Genomic DNA, 15748 nt, shown 5'->3' with positions numbered 1-15748 from the left:
TGGTTGTTCAGAATCATGATTCGCGGATCCCAAAAGGCATTGTTGTTAACATGCAAAAAACATTACTAAACAATATTATCTAACTTCTACGGTTGCCAAATACTTGACCTTAATAAGGAAACCAATTACAAAATACTTCCTTGTAGTGCTATACAAAAGTTATAAAATTAAGATTCTATCAACCACTTTTAAATACTCCAATTTTCCAACAGTGCAGTTTTCCACATCTTTATCACCACTGAGCATTTTGAAGCTGAAGTAAAAAAAAACAACAAAAAAAATCAGCAAATTAGATCAAAATGTTTTAATCTTTGGATCCCTTTATTCCTGCGGCCTTCATATACATATACAGACACAAATGACCAGTTTTCTATTTCAGCATATCAAAAAGTTGTAACTAGTCATTCAGAATTGGCAAAAAGTCCATACTATGTCATTTGTGAATTCACGGTCTTAGAACCAGAGTCTCAACGTCTCCAAGCTACGGTCTATCAAAATGCAAACAACTTCAAACACTAAGAATTCTTTAAATTGCTTATGCCTACAGGTATTACAACAAAGTTAACATTTCAAGGATTGACAAATGGAGACATACTTTTCTCCCAGGCATTCCAGGAGAATCACTAACTCCTGTGCCTGGTCATTATTAAAAAAAGTTAGTATTTATCACTAAGTAAAATTAATTGCAGATTTTGACATACGAAAATTTCTTTTCTCCTTATTTGAAAATATCTCCTTAATTTGGTCAAATCCTGTGATATGCCAGAAACTACAAAATCAAATTCTTGCAAGAGAAGTGAAGAGTGTATCCAGTTTCGTGTCATGGAAGAACATTTTCAAATCTTCATTATAGTCCAAATATAAAAATCAAACATTTAAGCCTGAAAAGCTGCTAAAGAAAAAACCCAACTAATTCAGTGTTCTTCAGCATATCAACTTTTGCAGTAACACAGTATGTGTGCCGACTTAAAAATGTTTATTCGTTAAAAAATTAGTCGCTTTTTATACAGCTATACAAAGTTTGCAATGTTTCTTTGGCAATGGGATATAATGGAATTTTACAACTATATAAAAAGTTTCCTTTGCCTAAGAAACAGTATTTACTGTGTGTACATATTTGACTGACAAAGCAAGTTTTCTACTGTCCAGCACCCTAGTTGATAAAAGTACAACTATCTCAAAAGGGATATTACAGGATTTCCAAAAAACAACCTTCAGTGGATCAAAACACTCACAGTATCGACGGCCTTCTGCATACAGTTGTCCTTACAACTTGAAGCAATTATCAAATACAGTTTAGTAATAAGAAAAATCCTTTCAGTGATGAAAAAATACTTAAACTCCATCGACGTACTGCTTTATAATTAACTATACATAAGAAATTACTTATCCTTCTGTCTCAAATATATTTAATGCTCACTGTTTTCAAAGATGGCCATTTTTCAAAAGTAACTGCATTACACCCCTTTGAAATTAAATAGTAAAATCCCAGTGCTGGTGACAAGTATACAGCAAACTAACTTCATTCTTTGCAGAGACTGAAACTAATTCTCTGGATCGAGAAGATCTAGACGTTCACCCGGTTTCAGCTTTCTTGTAGACTATGCAGCAACTTTGTTGTCTTTCTAGAGGGAACAACAGTAGAATGTTAAAATTCATTTTGCAAAACAAAAATCACAAATTAATCTGGGCAACAGCACTGGGAGAAGGTGCACTGTCACGGCTACCTCCCATCTTCTGCAATCGGAAAGGAGACCCCTCTGTGTGATCAGGTTAGCATCTGGTCAAAACACCCTCAGTCTGGCACCCGCTGAAGCAGCTCGTCATGTTGACTAGACGTCTGGCACAAATCCTTGGTCTTTACACCACCTCCCACTTATCTGGAAGGCTGTGAAATTCTTTCATTCAGAAATTCCAATCTTTGCTCTTCAATTCCTCATTTCAATTCATGCTCAGCTACCAAAAATTTCTTTAAATCACAGGACTAATTGTTGCAAACTGATGAAGGAATAACTGAGGGACAGTCAAATCTTCTGTGATGAAAAAAGGCTCCCCCCCTCCCTTTTTTTTTTAAATTAAAAATATTTAAATCTTCAAACAGAAAACAAAGACTCTGTGTTGCAAAACTCTTAACTGCTCATGCAGTAAACTACCAGAAGTTCTGTCCCGCTCAAAATTGTAAAAGCCTACATTTAATTGCACCAATCTGGTTCATTATAGGTGTTACTGATTCTAAACAGTATGCCAGTATTATTTCTGTTCCTTAACAAGCTACCGTTCGAACTGAATATGCACGCTTAATGCCAAGAAAAATGGCTTGCGCTGAAATTATGAAAAGATTTTGGTTTTGCAAGCAACTGAACTCTGCTGATTTACATAATCTGTATGATCAATGAGCTTTCATAAAGAGGAGAATTTACATTGTTTCCCAGAAAAAGGAAGTGCACCTAAGATACCACTAGGACAGATACATCACTTTACTAGCTGGGGCTGACAACTAACTTTGTCCTTCCTCTGAACAGCTGGTAGGAAGAAGAGTTAAGATCTTCAACAGGAAACAGAGAAATGGATGTCTTAATAGTATTGCAAAAGCAACAAATTGCGTAACTATGCTGTAAAGGAAGAGTCTGCTTTTTAGCCATCATAGCTCTTGCAGACCAAATTACTATTTCTATGCTTACATGATTATGAAAGCATTTTTGTACATCAGGGTACTTCAGTCAGCAGACTTACACGGTGCCTTGTGCGTAACACTTAAAGGAACTTTAAGCTTCATTCGTATTTAACTAAAGTAATAGTACTTATTTTAATCTTTTTAAAAACACTTTCTCTACGGGATGGACAGAGATCATCTCTTTTGAAGCTTTTATGCCCTATCTCCCACAGTTCCTTTTTACTGAATGACTGGCTGAAAAAAGTCAATCCTGCCTTAGATTTCCCAACAGCTATTGGATGTAATTATGTAAAGTTATAGTTAAAAAAAAAAGTGTATAACAGGACCTTACAGAACTCAAATATTTTATTATCTTCTTTTTTGCAAAGGGTCATCGCTACACTTCAGTAACTTCAATTACTCTATTTTAGGGGTTCTATAGGATCTTAGAAGTCTATAGGCTTTGCACCAACTCATTCACAAAGAATTCAAAAAAAAGTTTGTTGCACACTAGAAGCAAGTTAAATCACACCCTCTCAATCTTTACATTTTACAATATTGCTTAGAAAAATGCTTGCAATTCATATTTCTAACACTTGTATTAAATCTGCCAAAAACTTTCACTCCCCCGCCCCCCCAATTCCAGCAACAGAACAAATATTTAGGGCATGTGAAGAAAGGCAGCTTTTAGTTTTGGTTGCTGTTGATAGTAAAATGATGCTATGTAACTAAAATTTCAGCATTAATGGACTTTCAATTGAGTAGTTCAGAGTACCCGCCAAATACTATTCAAGAAATTCTAGTTCAAAAATCAAACCTAAAAGCAGGAGTTGTTTTACCACTAGTTTCCAAGAACAGTGGACCAGGTCATAGTAAGATTAAATGTATTTTACCCTATATTCAAAGTCAGCAAACTCCCTGCCTCCACGACCTCCTCTGAATCCACCACGAAATCCTCGGGGGGCAGGGAAGCCACCTCTTCCACCTCCTCGTCCTCTTCCACCTCGGAAGCCAATCGCCCCTCTGCCTCTGTACCCTCCACGGCCGCGATTGGGACGCAGTGGTATTCCAAAGGTCTCAGCATTTAGTCTTCTTTCCTCAGCCCAGGTGGGTCGCCGTTCTCTGGCACACAAAAGGAACAAGGATTGTTCTAAAACACACTTCAGAAGGAAGATTGCCTGGCTTAGTTAGAATTGCCAAAAAGCTCATGAAATGAAAAATGATATATTAATCACACTGTAAATCGCCACATTATCCCTTCTGCAAGAATCTAGGTGTCTGCCACAATTCATTTAACTCAACGAAAAGGGTTATGTTACAGTATCATTAATTACTTATTAATAATGCTGTAAGAGTTTCCCATATAGAAGGACACAATCTGTATCCTCTGCACACAGCATCATATAATAAAATAAGTAAATAAAAGCTGTCTGCAATTTAAAACAAGAAATAGAAATTAAGAGTTTGCAGTTACAGATGCTAAGTTATTTTATCTAGTTGTCAGTACAACAGAACAATCGCCACTCGCCCCCACCCAGTAATTCAAAAGAGGTCAGCAATCCACATCGTCTTGTCTATAAAAAGGCACCAGCATAAGCTTTAATTTTCCAGAAATGCTATCTTCCCATTCAAACAACACTACTGGCCAAGACGGTTATGTAATCTACTTAGAAACCATTACCAAAGCACAGTCATAATTGATTTAACTAAAGTGGTAACTTAGTAGCAAAACAAATTAAAAAAACACACTTTAGTAAATCTGGAAAGGAGATTCTAGAATATGTACACTAAGTTCTAGAAGCACGGTTCTAAAACAACATTTAAAAATGTCCTCCTATTAATGTATTGCACTTGCCCACAAAGAAATTTTGTGCTTCATATTCCTGTTTTATTTTTGCCCACTGCATGTGGGAATAAGCTTTTCTCACTTTCAATTCAGAGTTGATTGTAATAAGTAGTGCTGACACTACCTTATGACATAAACATGCATTAAGCAGACTAACAAGCTTCCCCTTGCAGGCCATACCTATTGTCATCACAGGAGATGTTATCAAAGAAGGATTTGGTTTTGTCATAGTAGCAGTTGGGTCCAAGTGGATCTTCCTCATCCGCATTCCCTTCGCTATTTTGGGTATCAACACCTGAGTCACCTTTGTCTTCTCCATTTACAGGCTTCTCTGGTTTCTCAAGTTTATCTTCTGGAAAATAAAAGTAAACAGAAGCCTTCCAGACCATCATACTAAACAAAACAGCACTGTGAACTTATTCCCAGACAAACACAAACTATACTGAATGCTCAAAAATACAAAACCCCCTCCAAAATTTGATGTGGAAGTCAAATAATTTGACACATCAATTAGGATGTTTTGCTGCTGCTGTCTGGAGGTTTGATATCCTCTATATTCTCTGTGGGTTTATTAAAAAAAAAAAAAAAAAACAAACCCTGTGGTAGAATGGATCCGATAGCTATCTACTTTCTAACCTCCTAGCTACCTCCTTTCCAGACTTAAAAGCCTCACTCAGTCATTCCTCATAAAAGCCATTCGATGTTTTTGCTCATCCCTGTTGCCCTTCTCCTTTGTCTTCTGGCTTTGCTGTTATCTCCTTTGAGACACAGGGCCAGCATTCAAGATATCATGCCATGGACTGACTTTATGATGTATTTCTTTCCTAATGATGCCTGAAGTTCAACTTACTGTTTTGACTGGTGCTGAAAAAGAAGCTGATGGTTCAGCAGAACGAGCTATTATGATCTTAAAGTCTCATTCCTAAATGCTTACAGCTTAAATCTCATGATGCTGTGCATAAAATTCAGATAACCAGCTCAACCTTTCCACAATGCACACACAAAAATTACCACTTTGTCTCATAAAATATTTCTATAGCTCTTTATGGTTAGCTTTCCCTTTCCTTGTTATTATTCTGAAAAAATTAGTATCAACAGCAAACTCAACTCATTTAAAAATGATCCAGAAAAAGAGGCAAGCACCAGAGAACAAATCCTATGGGACTCAACTGGTGGTTTTTTCTACACTGAAATCTGACCATTTATTCCTATCTTTTGTTTCCCAGCTTTTAGCCAGTCATTTACTGAAATAGGGAACTCCCTATTTTAACCTGTAACAATTTTGTCCAAAAATAGTAGCAGCAGTATAATGAACAAGTGGCTGGTCACAAGAGAATGAGGTAATTAAAACAGAAGCCTGGTAGAAAACAAAACAAAAGTGCTGGCAGTATGGATTCAAACTACTCCTGTGTTTCTTTGGAAAAGGGTAAAAGCAAAGAAATGCTAGAAACTTTCTTAAACTGCAACACTCCTGCATCCTCCAGCAAAGTTGTGATCCCAAACTCACGTTTTTGTGATTGCTTTTGGTCTATTAATAATTGAAAACATAAAATACAGGTTTTCTTTTATTGCATCTTTTCCAGAACTCAGAAGTAAACTCACACTATTGGGACTTCCGCTCAAGTAATCCGCATTTTTAGCCAACAGACTTGTTAGAACATGATGTATGATATTTGCTAGTTAAAATTCCTTCAAAACTCAAATATTGACCCAAGTATATAATTAAATAGATGATCCCAGTTTACTTGTTCATTGATTATTATTTTTTTTTTAATGACTACAAACAAGACTTAGTAGGATATGCCTTTTAGAAGTTGTTCTCCAAGGTAGGATTAAAACAGCAAGACACAGTTTTTCCATGCTCAAATCTAAAGCAAAAATTGGTTTACCTTTTAGTTTAAGTTTATTATGAAATTCTCTATCAATTTCCTCCTTGTTGAATTGTGCATTTGCACTTTCAAAGTCAAAGTCCTTCTCAAACTTCATTGGACCATCCCTCCTAATACCAAATCTTCCTCGGCCCCCTCTGTGACCTCCACGGCCTCTCCGTGCTGAAGGTCCACCTGGAACTGAAAAGAGGGAAATTCTGTTTGGCTTTGTTTTGTGGATTGTTTTTTCTTTGAGGGTGGTGGGGGTGGTTGGTTTTTTGGGAGGGTTTGTTTTGTTTTGTTTTTTAATTCCTGGGGTAACAGATTGGGACTTCATGCATCCTCTTCCTGCACTTCTGTTGTTAAAAGTCCTGTCGGAACAGCTTGTAATTTGTAAATTCACTTACAATAATTACGGCAGTGACACAGAAAGCATACTACTACTAAATGACTTTCTAGAAGTCATTAAAAGCTTTCAGAAGAAGAGTTAAAATGCTAGTGGCTTTTCAGCCAAGTATTTTTGTAGAAAGGTAACAGGTTTTATTTCATGCTATTGTGTTTATAAATCCATGAATACTGCTTGGTTTTACATTTTTTTTCAAATTGCTTAATATAGAGCAACCAGAAGAGATTTTTCTCTTCACTGTTGACTTTTTGTGCTTGCATTATTCTGACCCAGTGCAAAGTTATTGTTACCCACTAGAAACAATTACATGAAAGTAAATTCTTTATTACTGTAATCTGAACTGCAAGATTTCTGGATGCTAGAAACGAAGTCCTAGCACTTCGCAAACTAGAGACAATGCTGTATTTTAGCAGACTTAAAAAACTTAATGAAGTCTGAAAACATTGATAGCTATTTCTCAAAACAAGATTTACCAATCTGTCGTTTGTTTTCATTTCTGAGTTCATTTTCTGATCTTGAAACCTTGTGTGCTTCAGCTAAAGCTGGAAATAAAAAAATGATTTGTTTATCCAATTAGGTATTTTTGATCATACTTTTGTATATAGTTATATAGTTCAGATTTCAAAAAAATCCAAACCTATAAAAGTAAACCACAAGTTTAACTCATAAAAGAAAAAAAAAAGTAGAATATATGCTTGACTTTAAAAAGAAATATAGATAATCCAGGTCTCTGCTGGCCAGCTGTCTACAGCAGGAAGATTCCTACACGTTACCCTTAGAAAGAGCACTTCGTATGTGTATGGAAGAAAACAAACCATATGAAAATTATCCAAAGCTACCTCGTCTGTGCTCTTGATTCTCTAACGATTTTTGGCTAGCAGACACCAAAGGTCTGGCTGGTACAGGACTCCTCCTCCCAACTGGTGCTGGAGTAGGCAAGTGGGCTGAAGCTGTTTGCACTGCTTGTTCCATGGTGGGGCTCCTTCTCAAATGATCTATCTGAGGGCTTGAACGACCTGGGAAAAAGACAAAACAAAACCAAAACCCAAAGAGTTATTTCTCATCTACAAATCTAAGTTACTGGTCTCAACCAATCTAGACTGACAGGTTTATCTGCCTTACCAGTCAAGACAGCTGTGTCCAAAGAAGAAATAAATATTTCTGCACCCTCAGATCCACTAATCCAGAATGAAGGATATTTAGCAATTCCCCTTCCCCCAGTCTAAAAGAAAAAAATGGGTAGGACAATTAATCCCTACCAACCCATCTATGATGTGCATTTAGCTGTGGAATGAAGTTTTTTTATTGATTGGAGGTAAAAATACTCTTTCTGCCTCCCTGGAAAGCCAAGTGGAAAGTGACTGCTCCCAAAGGCAGAGATACAGTTATGATACTGAAATTTCATTTCATCTAGCGATTCTGTTGTATGATCACCACAAAATAAATGAACAGTGATGGCTAGTGCCAGGCATAATGCAGATGAAGGAGCTATGACAGCTTCTCCACAAAGTGCTGTTCATACAATTCAATTTGCAGCACGAGTGACTGGAGCCAGAAGCATGTTTAGAATGGAGACATTTGTTCTGGCCAGACAAGTTTATGATTCCATATAGGTAAATCTACTAAGAAATTAGAATAGGAGTCAGGTCCCAGTAACTAAAAGAAAAGAATAACGTTGTATCCCATAAAAAAAGCTAAACTAAAGAAGGAGGAAAAAAAAAAATCCCACAACCCACAAAAAAAACCCCAAACCAACCACATCACACTTACAAATCTACAAAGGCGACAAATATTTTTAAAAGCAAACACACAGAGAAAAATCTTGTTGGTGCCCCACAGGAAATTTTGTGACAGAATGTATGTTCATCTGGAGCATGTGTCATACATTAAGTCCAAGAATCATACAGGTTTTAATTTCACCTACAGAAAACCAAGCTACTCTTTCAACAGAGAAACAGTAAATGCTCAGCATATTTTTTTTCCCCTTTCAATTAATGCAACAAAGTAGAACCTATTTTCGGTAATCCACTCAACTAATCTAGAAAGCAGTCCCAACTGGTATACAAATCTCAACTACAATTTAGGAAAAAACCTGTTTGCTTAAGTAAAGTGTTTTGTCTTTTAACATAACTGCATAAACTTAAAAATAGCATTAGGAATGTATCCTGGCACACACTTTTACTTGCAGCCATGAAGAGTGGAAGAGCAGGAAATAACGTCTTTTGGATTTTGAGGAGCAATCTTAACACATTTGCATGAAAAGTGAGGGTGAAAGTGCTCAACATTTAGTTTCTTTTTTCTTTGCCACTCAAAAAGCATCAAGAATTTCCTTTTTGCTTCTACTTTCTTTTTCCAGTATTACACAAACTGCCCATACAGTTTCCATTACTATTAAGCTGACTTAACTGTCATGTCACTATCTTTACAGGCAATCAGGTCTGCTGTTAATATTATTTATGTAAATATACATTAACAAAAAAATACCGCTAGGAGTGAAGATTTAAAAATCGTAGGCTGAAGGACTTCACAATTCAATCAGCATGAACTATCTTGAGTTTTGTCATGGTACCAATAAAACCAAGTATTGCATTTCCATATGCTATTTGCTAACATTAATCAACTGAAATAAGTCCTACTCCTCAATAAAGATGTTTTAAGGATAACAACAAATGCGTTGCTAACAGTTACCTATGCAGCATGCTAAGATGTAGGAAAATACATTTAAAGAGCAAGTACAAAGCCTCTCAGTGCTTTCTGGTTTTAATACCAAGTGTTTTCATGACAGAATTCAGCTGTCTGGTTAGCATTTCTGGCAACCACCTAAATCACGGGGGCACAATTGGTCAAAAAAGATGAAAGAGTTACTCAAAAAGATTTACCTTGAGACATCTGTGTTTTTAGTGATCTTGCATCTGTTGTAAATGCAGAACCAACTGCAGTGCTTTGGGACATGCTAGCACTGGCTGAAGAGTCTGTTCCAAAAGATGTTAAAGAACCTCCTGCTTTGAAAGAAATAGTACAGTTGTAAAACCTGGTTTAGACTTCTTTCTGTGTTTTTTTTTTTTTTTAATTAGCACTAAATGATTAGTGAAGCCATATTAGGCAGTTATTATAGAATACACATAAGTCTGCCCTTCCCATACACTTTAAGTTTAATGTAATGTATGTATTTGTAGTAAGTTGGTAAGACTATAATATCTTGATGCTTTTTCTCTAATAAAAAAATAAATAAAAGAGCACTGCTAACTTTAGTATCACAAGTATTAACATAGCATAGTCATGACAGCATCTTACAGAGTAACAAGCAAATGTTATTAGTATATATTTCCACTTAACATCTTTTAAACAAAAATATAACTGTCACATCTTACTAATTGATATCAAATTATGACCAATTCTACAGCCTCCCTTTCACATGGCTAACGTATTCACTACCAGGAGTAACATGGTCACCGTAACAGTTACCAGAATGTAAGTTCCTATGTGAAAAACTAAAAGGTGAAATAAAAAACTTTGAGGAATGAAAGTTGGTTGGTGAGTCTCAGAAGGCATCTGCAGTATAAAGGAGCAACTAATCCATGCAGCTCAAATACTTCAAAAGCATGTACTTCATTCCGAGCTAACAGCTCATGAATAGCTGGAGGACTGTGCTGGCACATGGACTGCTGAATAATCCAAACCCTTGGTTAAGGCACACACCACCTGGTCAACTTGGGATACCAGATGTCCACAGCACACCTACGGGGCTTTTGTGGAGGAGCTGCCTCTACCACTTATGAAATATAATGAATACACGATTAATGTAATGAATATATATGAAAAAGAATGAATTCATGAATACAGGAACCTTTCCCCACTTGTCCCTCTGAGATAGGTTGTTTAGTTCTCAGTCATAATTGCTTTGCTTTGAGCTGCAAAGGCTATGAAAAACTGTCTACTTGTGAGCTAAACTGTGGCACTGATGCAGATTGAAGACTTTGGATCTGCCCTTAGGATAAGACGTTGATGGAATTATAAGCACTGACTACTGTCTATGCACACACATGCAACTTCACTTATACGAAAACACCAAATAATAAAAATGAACATACCAACTCCAACAGCGCCAAACTGCTGCCCCACCAGCGGGCTTGGACTAAACTGACTGTATGCAGGCATTCTGCCAAAAGGACCATAAGACCCCACAGACTGGAATGAAGATGTAGTCGAAGATCCTAGTGAAGACTAAAGACAAAACATACTTGCAGAAATTCATGTTTACACAAAAAGTAGGAAATAGTTCTGCAAGGCAAGAAATGCAGAAACTGTTTGTTAAATTTACCCAAGCACCACCACTGTGGCTAATACATATACAAGACCTTAACATTCATAAAGTTGCTTCTTTTAATATCAAGAATTTAACTGCTTTAACACAGAAGCGAAGACCGCACAAAAATAATGAATTACACACATTACTCTGCATGAAAACTCTGAACAGGCAACAGTTAGCAGAAAACATTTTCACAAGTATGTATACAGTTTAGAAAGTACTTTTACCTTTGCAATATCACAAACTTGCGAAAACAGTACCATAAAATTTTGCAATCTTTTCCCTGGAACCTCAGATACTGGACTCTTGTCAAACACGTGTATAAGCTTTTGTTGGCTTTGTTGGAAAAAGTAATTATCTTTTCCTCTGAAGTTTCAAAAAAACCAAATGAACAATGGAAGACCCAAACATACTAGAGGAGAGTGGGGTTATTACTATTATTGGGGTTAGCAGTAATGCAATTTCACAGCTCTCAACTACCACTGACAGAAGGAGTTGCACCAAATTTAGCAAAAGACGTTAGAGGATTGCAAGGGTACTTTGTAAGGAAGCATCAAGAATTTTATCTTACGGAATAGTTAAACATTAGAAACAAACACTCACATGGAATTATCAAGTTCCATTTGAACCAAGAACTTCCATCTTGCTCTCAGGGATGATTTTAAGACACCCCACAAGCACAATCAACAAGCCAACAAATTTCAGACATTAAAAATAACTATCTCCATCAATCCATTTACTATGAAATAACAGATTAATTAACCCTGAAAGCTTCAAGTTGTAAGGTGCTTTCCCTTCAGCAACCAAGTATTCCCTTTTCAAATAACTGCCCTTTACTAGGAAGTCTTTTTAAAAAACCACATAGCTAGAGGAAACACTTTAAAAGTCAGTCAGCAAAAAAAGCTGAACATTAAAATCCAAAGAAAACAAAACAAACCACTAATGATTTAGAGGGGTTTCAGCATCTACTCTATTTGACTTATACCAAGCCTGATCTTTCCAAGAAGTCTTGCATACGTGTCCTCCTAAGCCAAGTACTTTCAAAAAAAGGCATCAAGGTCTACCAAAAGTCGTTAGTTGTTTTTGAAAAACTGGCAGCTTTAGTATCCAGTGCATTGTGCTAGAGTTAGATTTCAACCTTGATTTTCACAGTAAAGACATGACTCAAAAGAGGAAAACCTTTCCAGAGTTCTTTACATTGGGTTGTGAACTTTACAGCAAACAACATTTTAATTTTTAAACACTCAGCTAGAGAGCACTTAAAGCTACCAGGTTATATGTCCAGCAACAAACATCTAAAAATATATTTTGACTTACCTGAACAATAGCAGGGTCCTGTGGCAAAGAACACTGAGGTTTTGGTGGCTCACAGACAGTTAGGTCTTTAATGTCACTGCCACGGAATATAATATACTCAAAGACTTCATCACGAGGTGGTATAGGTCTATCAGTTGGTCTATCCTCTGTACCAAAGGAGCGAACTGCAAAATTTAGAAGAGAGAAAAAAATAAAAACATCCCACATTCAACAAAAAGGTTTCAAATATACTGCAGAGACCAACAGCTTTACATAAAAAGAGTAAAATTTCGTTGAGCAAAAAACCTTATTAAATAGGCAGCATATTCTTTGCCATTATCAACTGGTCAGACATAAACATGCAATTTGATCTTACAAGCTTCAGTTAAAAATCAAGCAGAAAGACAACTCTTCTATTCCTTACTGAGAATGAATTACATCACTTATGAATTACTATCACTTATGCTATCACTCACATGTTGAGTATTTCAACTGTTTTGTGAGGATAAGGGGAAGCAGCAAAGCAGTTTTTTGCTAAGTTAACACCTTCTAGACATTATAGCAACAGGAACACCAACAAAGGCTGGTCAGTCAGTCCTGTGAATCAAGGAGTACATGAGTTTACATACTTCATATTCTGCACTTGCAAATCAGGAAAAAAATATGTTAATACTACTAGAAACTAGAATATTAAAAATTACTGAAAGCAAAGTATTTCTCAATACGTTCAAGGTCTGAATCAAGATTTAAATAAAAATTAGGAATTCTGTGGTATATATACACAATTTTCACTAAGCAATTTTCTTCTTGCTGGTGTAAGGTTCATATGATCTCTGCCAAATTAAGTAAACTCACTGGGCATAACTATCTTACTAAGTAGGCCTGCATAGTGTGCAACATACCAAGACATTAAATTTATTTGTATGTACTTAGCTGAATTAGAACAGTTTTCAGATTGCATAGCGATGAAGCTTATCATGCTTTTCCCTTTGCACTACATATAATCACTACCACTGTATATGGATAGCATCCCTTTACTTTCACTACCCTCTCAAAGACTTTTCCTCACCTTAAGATTGCCAACCCTAGGTGAATATAGTGAAACAAACAAACAAAAAAAATCTGAAGAATAGATATGTCTCCAAGAGCTAGTTATGTAAGCAAAAACTAAACAATGAATTGAAACCAGAGGAGGAAAAAAAAATCATGACAATCACATTCTACTGAACATGAACTTGCAGCAGCTTTAACAATCCCTCATGACTGTCTTTGCTCTAGCCTTTTAAGAAGTTTTTGTTTGCTTTGTAAGGTACTACAGGTTATGCTGAGAAAACATCTATATTTTGCTTTAATTTACCAGAATTAGTTTTCCCTCCATTTCCAGATGCATCAACAATTTGGAGACATCATTAGGCACTTATTTGCAGCCACAAAACCATTAGTCAAGAAAAGCAGAGTTTCCTGTAGAGCTGTATAAAATGATACTGAGTCATTTCTCAGGCTGCACCAACCATCTTCCATCACTGTTGCTTCTTCTAGTACTGCATAAACAGAGCTTATCAGTCAAGTATTACAAATCTTTGAGAAGCATAACGCAGGGGTAAAGAAATCAGCTCCACACTACAATGAAAAATAACATTAAGTGGTTACAATTATTTTGTTCATACTTGTATCATCTACCAAGCTGAATTTAACCAACTTTTCTATTTCTGTGCATCTGAAAGTCTGCTCTGAATGGTACTATAAAATGTAAGCGCTGTAAAAAGGCATATACTGTTAAGTGAATTTCAATCTTTGTTATAAGATAAATCTGTCTTCTCTTCTTCCTCTACAGAAAAAGATACCTGAAGTTGAAGAATTTGCAGAAATTAACTCAAAGTTAATACACAATACACAATAGCTTAACAACATTATCAACTGGTCACGTGCATTACTGTAGTTCATTCTGTGGCTTTTTATTCATCAGGCTTTTCTATTTCACTGTCTTGACCAAGGATCCACCTTCACTTTCTGGCCATCCTATACTCTATTTATTAGATAACTAACAAATTAACTTCGCCCTTCATTCCATCATTTGACCTGTTGTCTTGGTAAGTAAAACCAAAGTTGATTTTGTATTGGTTCTCTCTATCCCACACTGAAATGGTTGCTCTAGTAGCCATTTTTTCTACAGAGGTGCACAAAAATGGCCAGAGTGTGGTAAGTAAGTTACTGAAGTATTTTACTTTCTAGCTAAAGTGAAGGAACTATCATAAAACTACAAAAACATGAAAAGGAAGTATTTTTCAATACCAAATATTAGAAGTCATCTTTAAGAGATTCAGCTGTCTATGCAGCTAGATCAAGAGATTGATAAGGTCGTCAATGGTTTTGCAATAAAACACATCAAGAGTTGCTACTAAGAGTTTGGGGTTTTTTTCTCTACCTCTCCCCTGCTCCAAACCAAACTGGTTTTAGTGCAACATCCAATGAAGGCTAGCTCTGCTGGAGGGGGGTAAGCAAACTCCTCTGATTTGGGGTTCAACCTTCCCCTCTCACCCCAAAGCAACAAAAATAACCACCCTCAAGTCTAATTTCCTTCTAAAGCAAGGAACCAGAACTAAGAAATGGCGATCTAAGAAAGCAGTTTAGGATAAGGGCTACTCAACATTTTGCAGTGTCTATCCCAACTAGGTCCTTCAGACAGTAGTATAACATAAAGAGTTGAATGCTACTGTTAATATTTTGCAAAGGGATAGCTATCTTTACAGTTTCTTCTTTCCTAGCTTGGATTAGGATTTAACATAATCTGAGCTCATTAAAATAAAAAGTCTAATATTAAAGGTGGCCAGTACAATAGGATTTTTGAAAGAAATAGCTTTTACCATAGTTTTGCATAATCAGAAATACTAAGTTGCCAGAGTGTCAAAAACACAAGGTATTGGAGTGGCAGCAGTCTTAGAGCTCTATCCAGCTCTGTCTCTTGGGGTATTTCCTCAGACTACATCCTTCCTCCAGAACAAGGTGCAGTGGTTCATATATAGGAAAATACTGAAGAGTGAGAGGAAATGAAAATAAGCACGTGAAAGATAATGTAATCTTACAACACTTACCAGGACTACGGTAAATCCATTTAATCTTACCTTGTCAATTTAAGTTGGTTTGCTCATTAAAATAAAAAGTCTAATATTAAAGGTGGCCAGTACAATAGGATTTTTGAAAGAAATAGCTTTTACCATAGTTTTGCATAATCAGAAATACTAAGAGTGTCGAGTGTCAAAAACACAAGGTATTGGAGTGGCAGCAGTCTTAGAGCTCTATTGTCTCTTGGGGTATTTCCTCAGACTACATCCTTCCTCCAGAACAAGGTGCAGTGGTTCAATATAGGAAA

General features: G+C 36.2%; 1 protein-coding gene across 4 annotated transcripts in view; it reads right to left on the bottom strand.

Moving 5' to 3' along the window:
• Window positions 1-959: 959 nt before the first annotated feature.
• The window catches only part of LSM14A (LSM14A, mRNA processing body assembly factor), a 20269-nt gene continuing 5480 nt past the window's right edge, over window positions 960-15748 (bottom strand). Inside the window, exons 2-10 of one of the 4 annotated variants that reach the window (XM_009282838.1) lie at window positions 12400-12563; window positions 10865-10997; window positions 9653-9775; window positions 7613-7789; window positions 7247-7309; window positions 6389-6568; window positions 4680-4851; window positions 3547-3775; window positions 960-1625 (exon numbers count right to left, since the gene is read on the bottom strand). In XM_009282838.1, the coding sequence (XP_009281113.1) occupies window positions 1602-1625; window positions 3547-3775; window positions 4680-4851; window positions 6389-6568; window positions 7247-7309; window positions 7613-7789; window positions 9653-9775; window positions 10865-10997; window positions 12400-12563 (1265 nt within the window). In that variant the 3' untranslated portion in view covers window positions 960-1601. The remainder of the gene's footprint in view (window positions 1626-3546; window positions 3776-4679; window positions 4852-6388; window positions 6569-7246; window positions 7310-7612; window positions 7790-9652; window positions 9776-10864; window positions 10998-12399; window positions 12564-15748) is intronic. The other 3 variants (XM_009282839.1, XM_009282840.1, XM_009282841.1) reach the window with 3 other exon arrangements.

This window comes from Aptenodytes forsteri, unplaced genomic scaffold (assembly GCF_000699145.1).
Source record: "Aptenodytes forsteri isolate BGI_AS27 unplaced genomic scaffold, ASM69914v1 Scaffold70, whole genome shotgun sequence".
NCBI lineage: Eukaryota > Metazoa > Chordata > Aves > Sphenisciformes > Spheniscidae > Aptenodytes > Aptenodytes forsteri.
The sequence above is the reverse complement of the archived record's forward strand: the minus strand, read 5'-3'. Positions and strand labels throughout refer to the sequence as shown.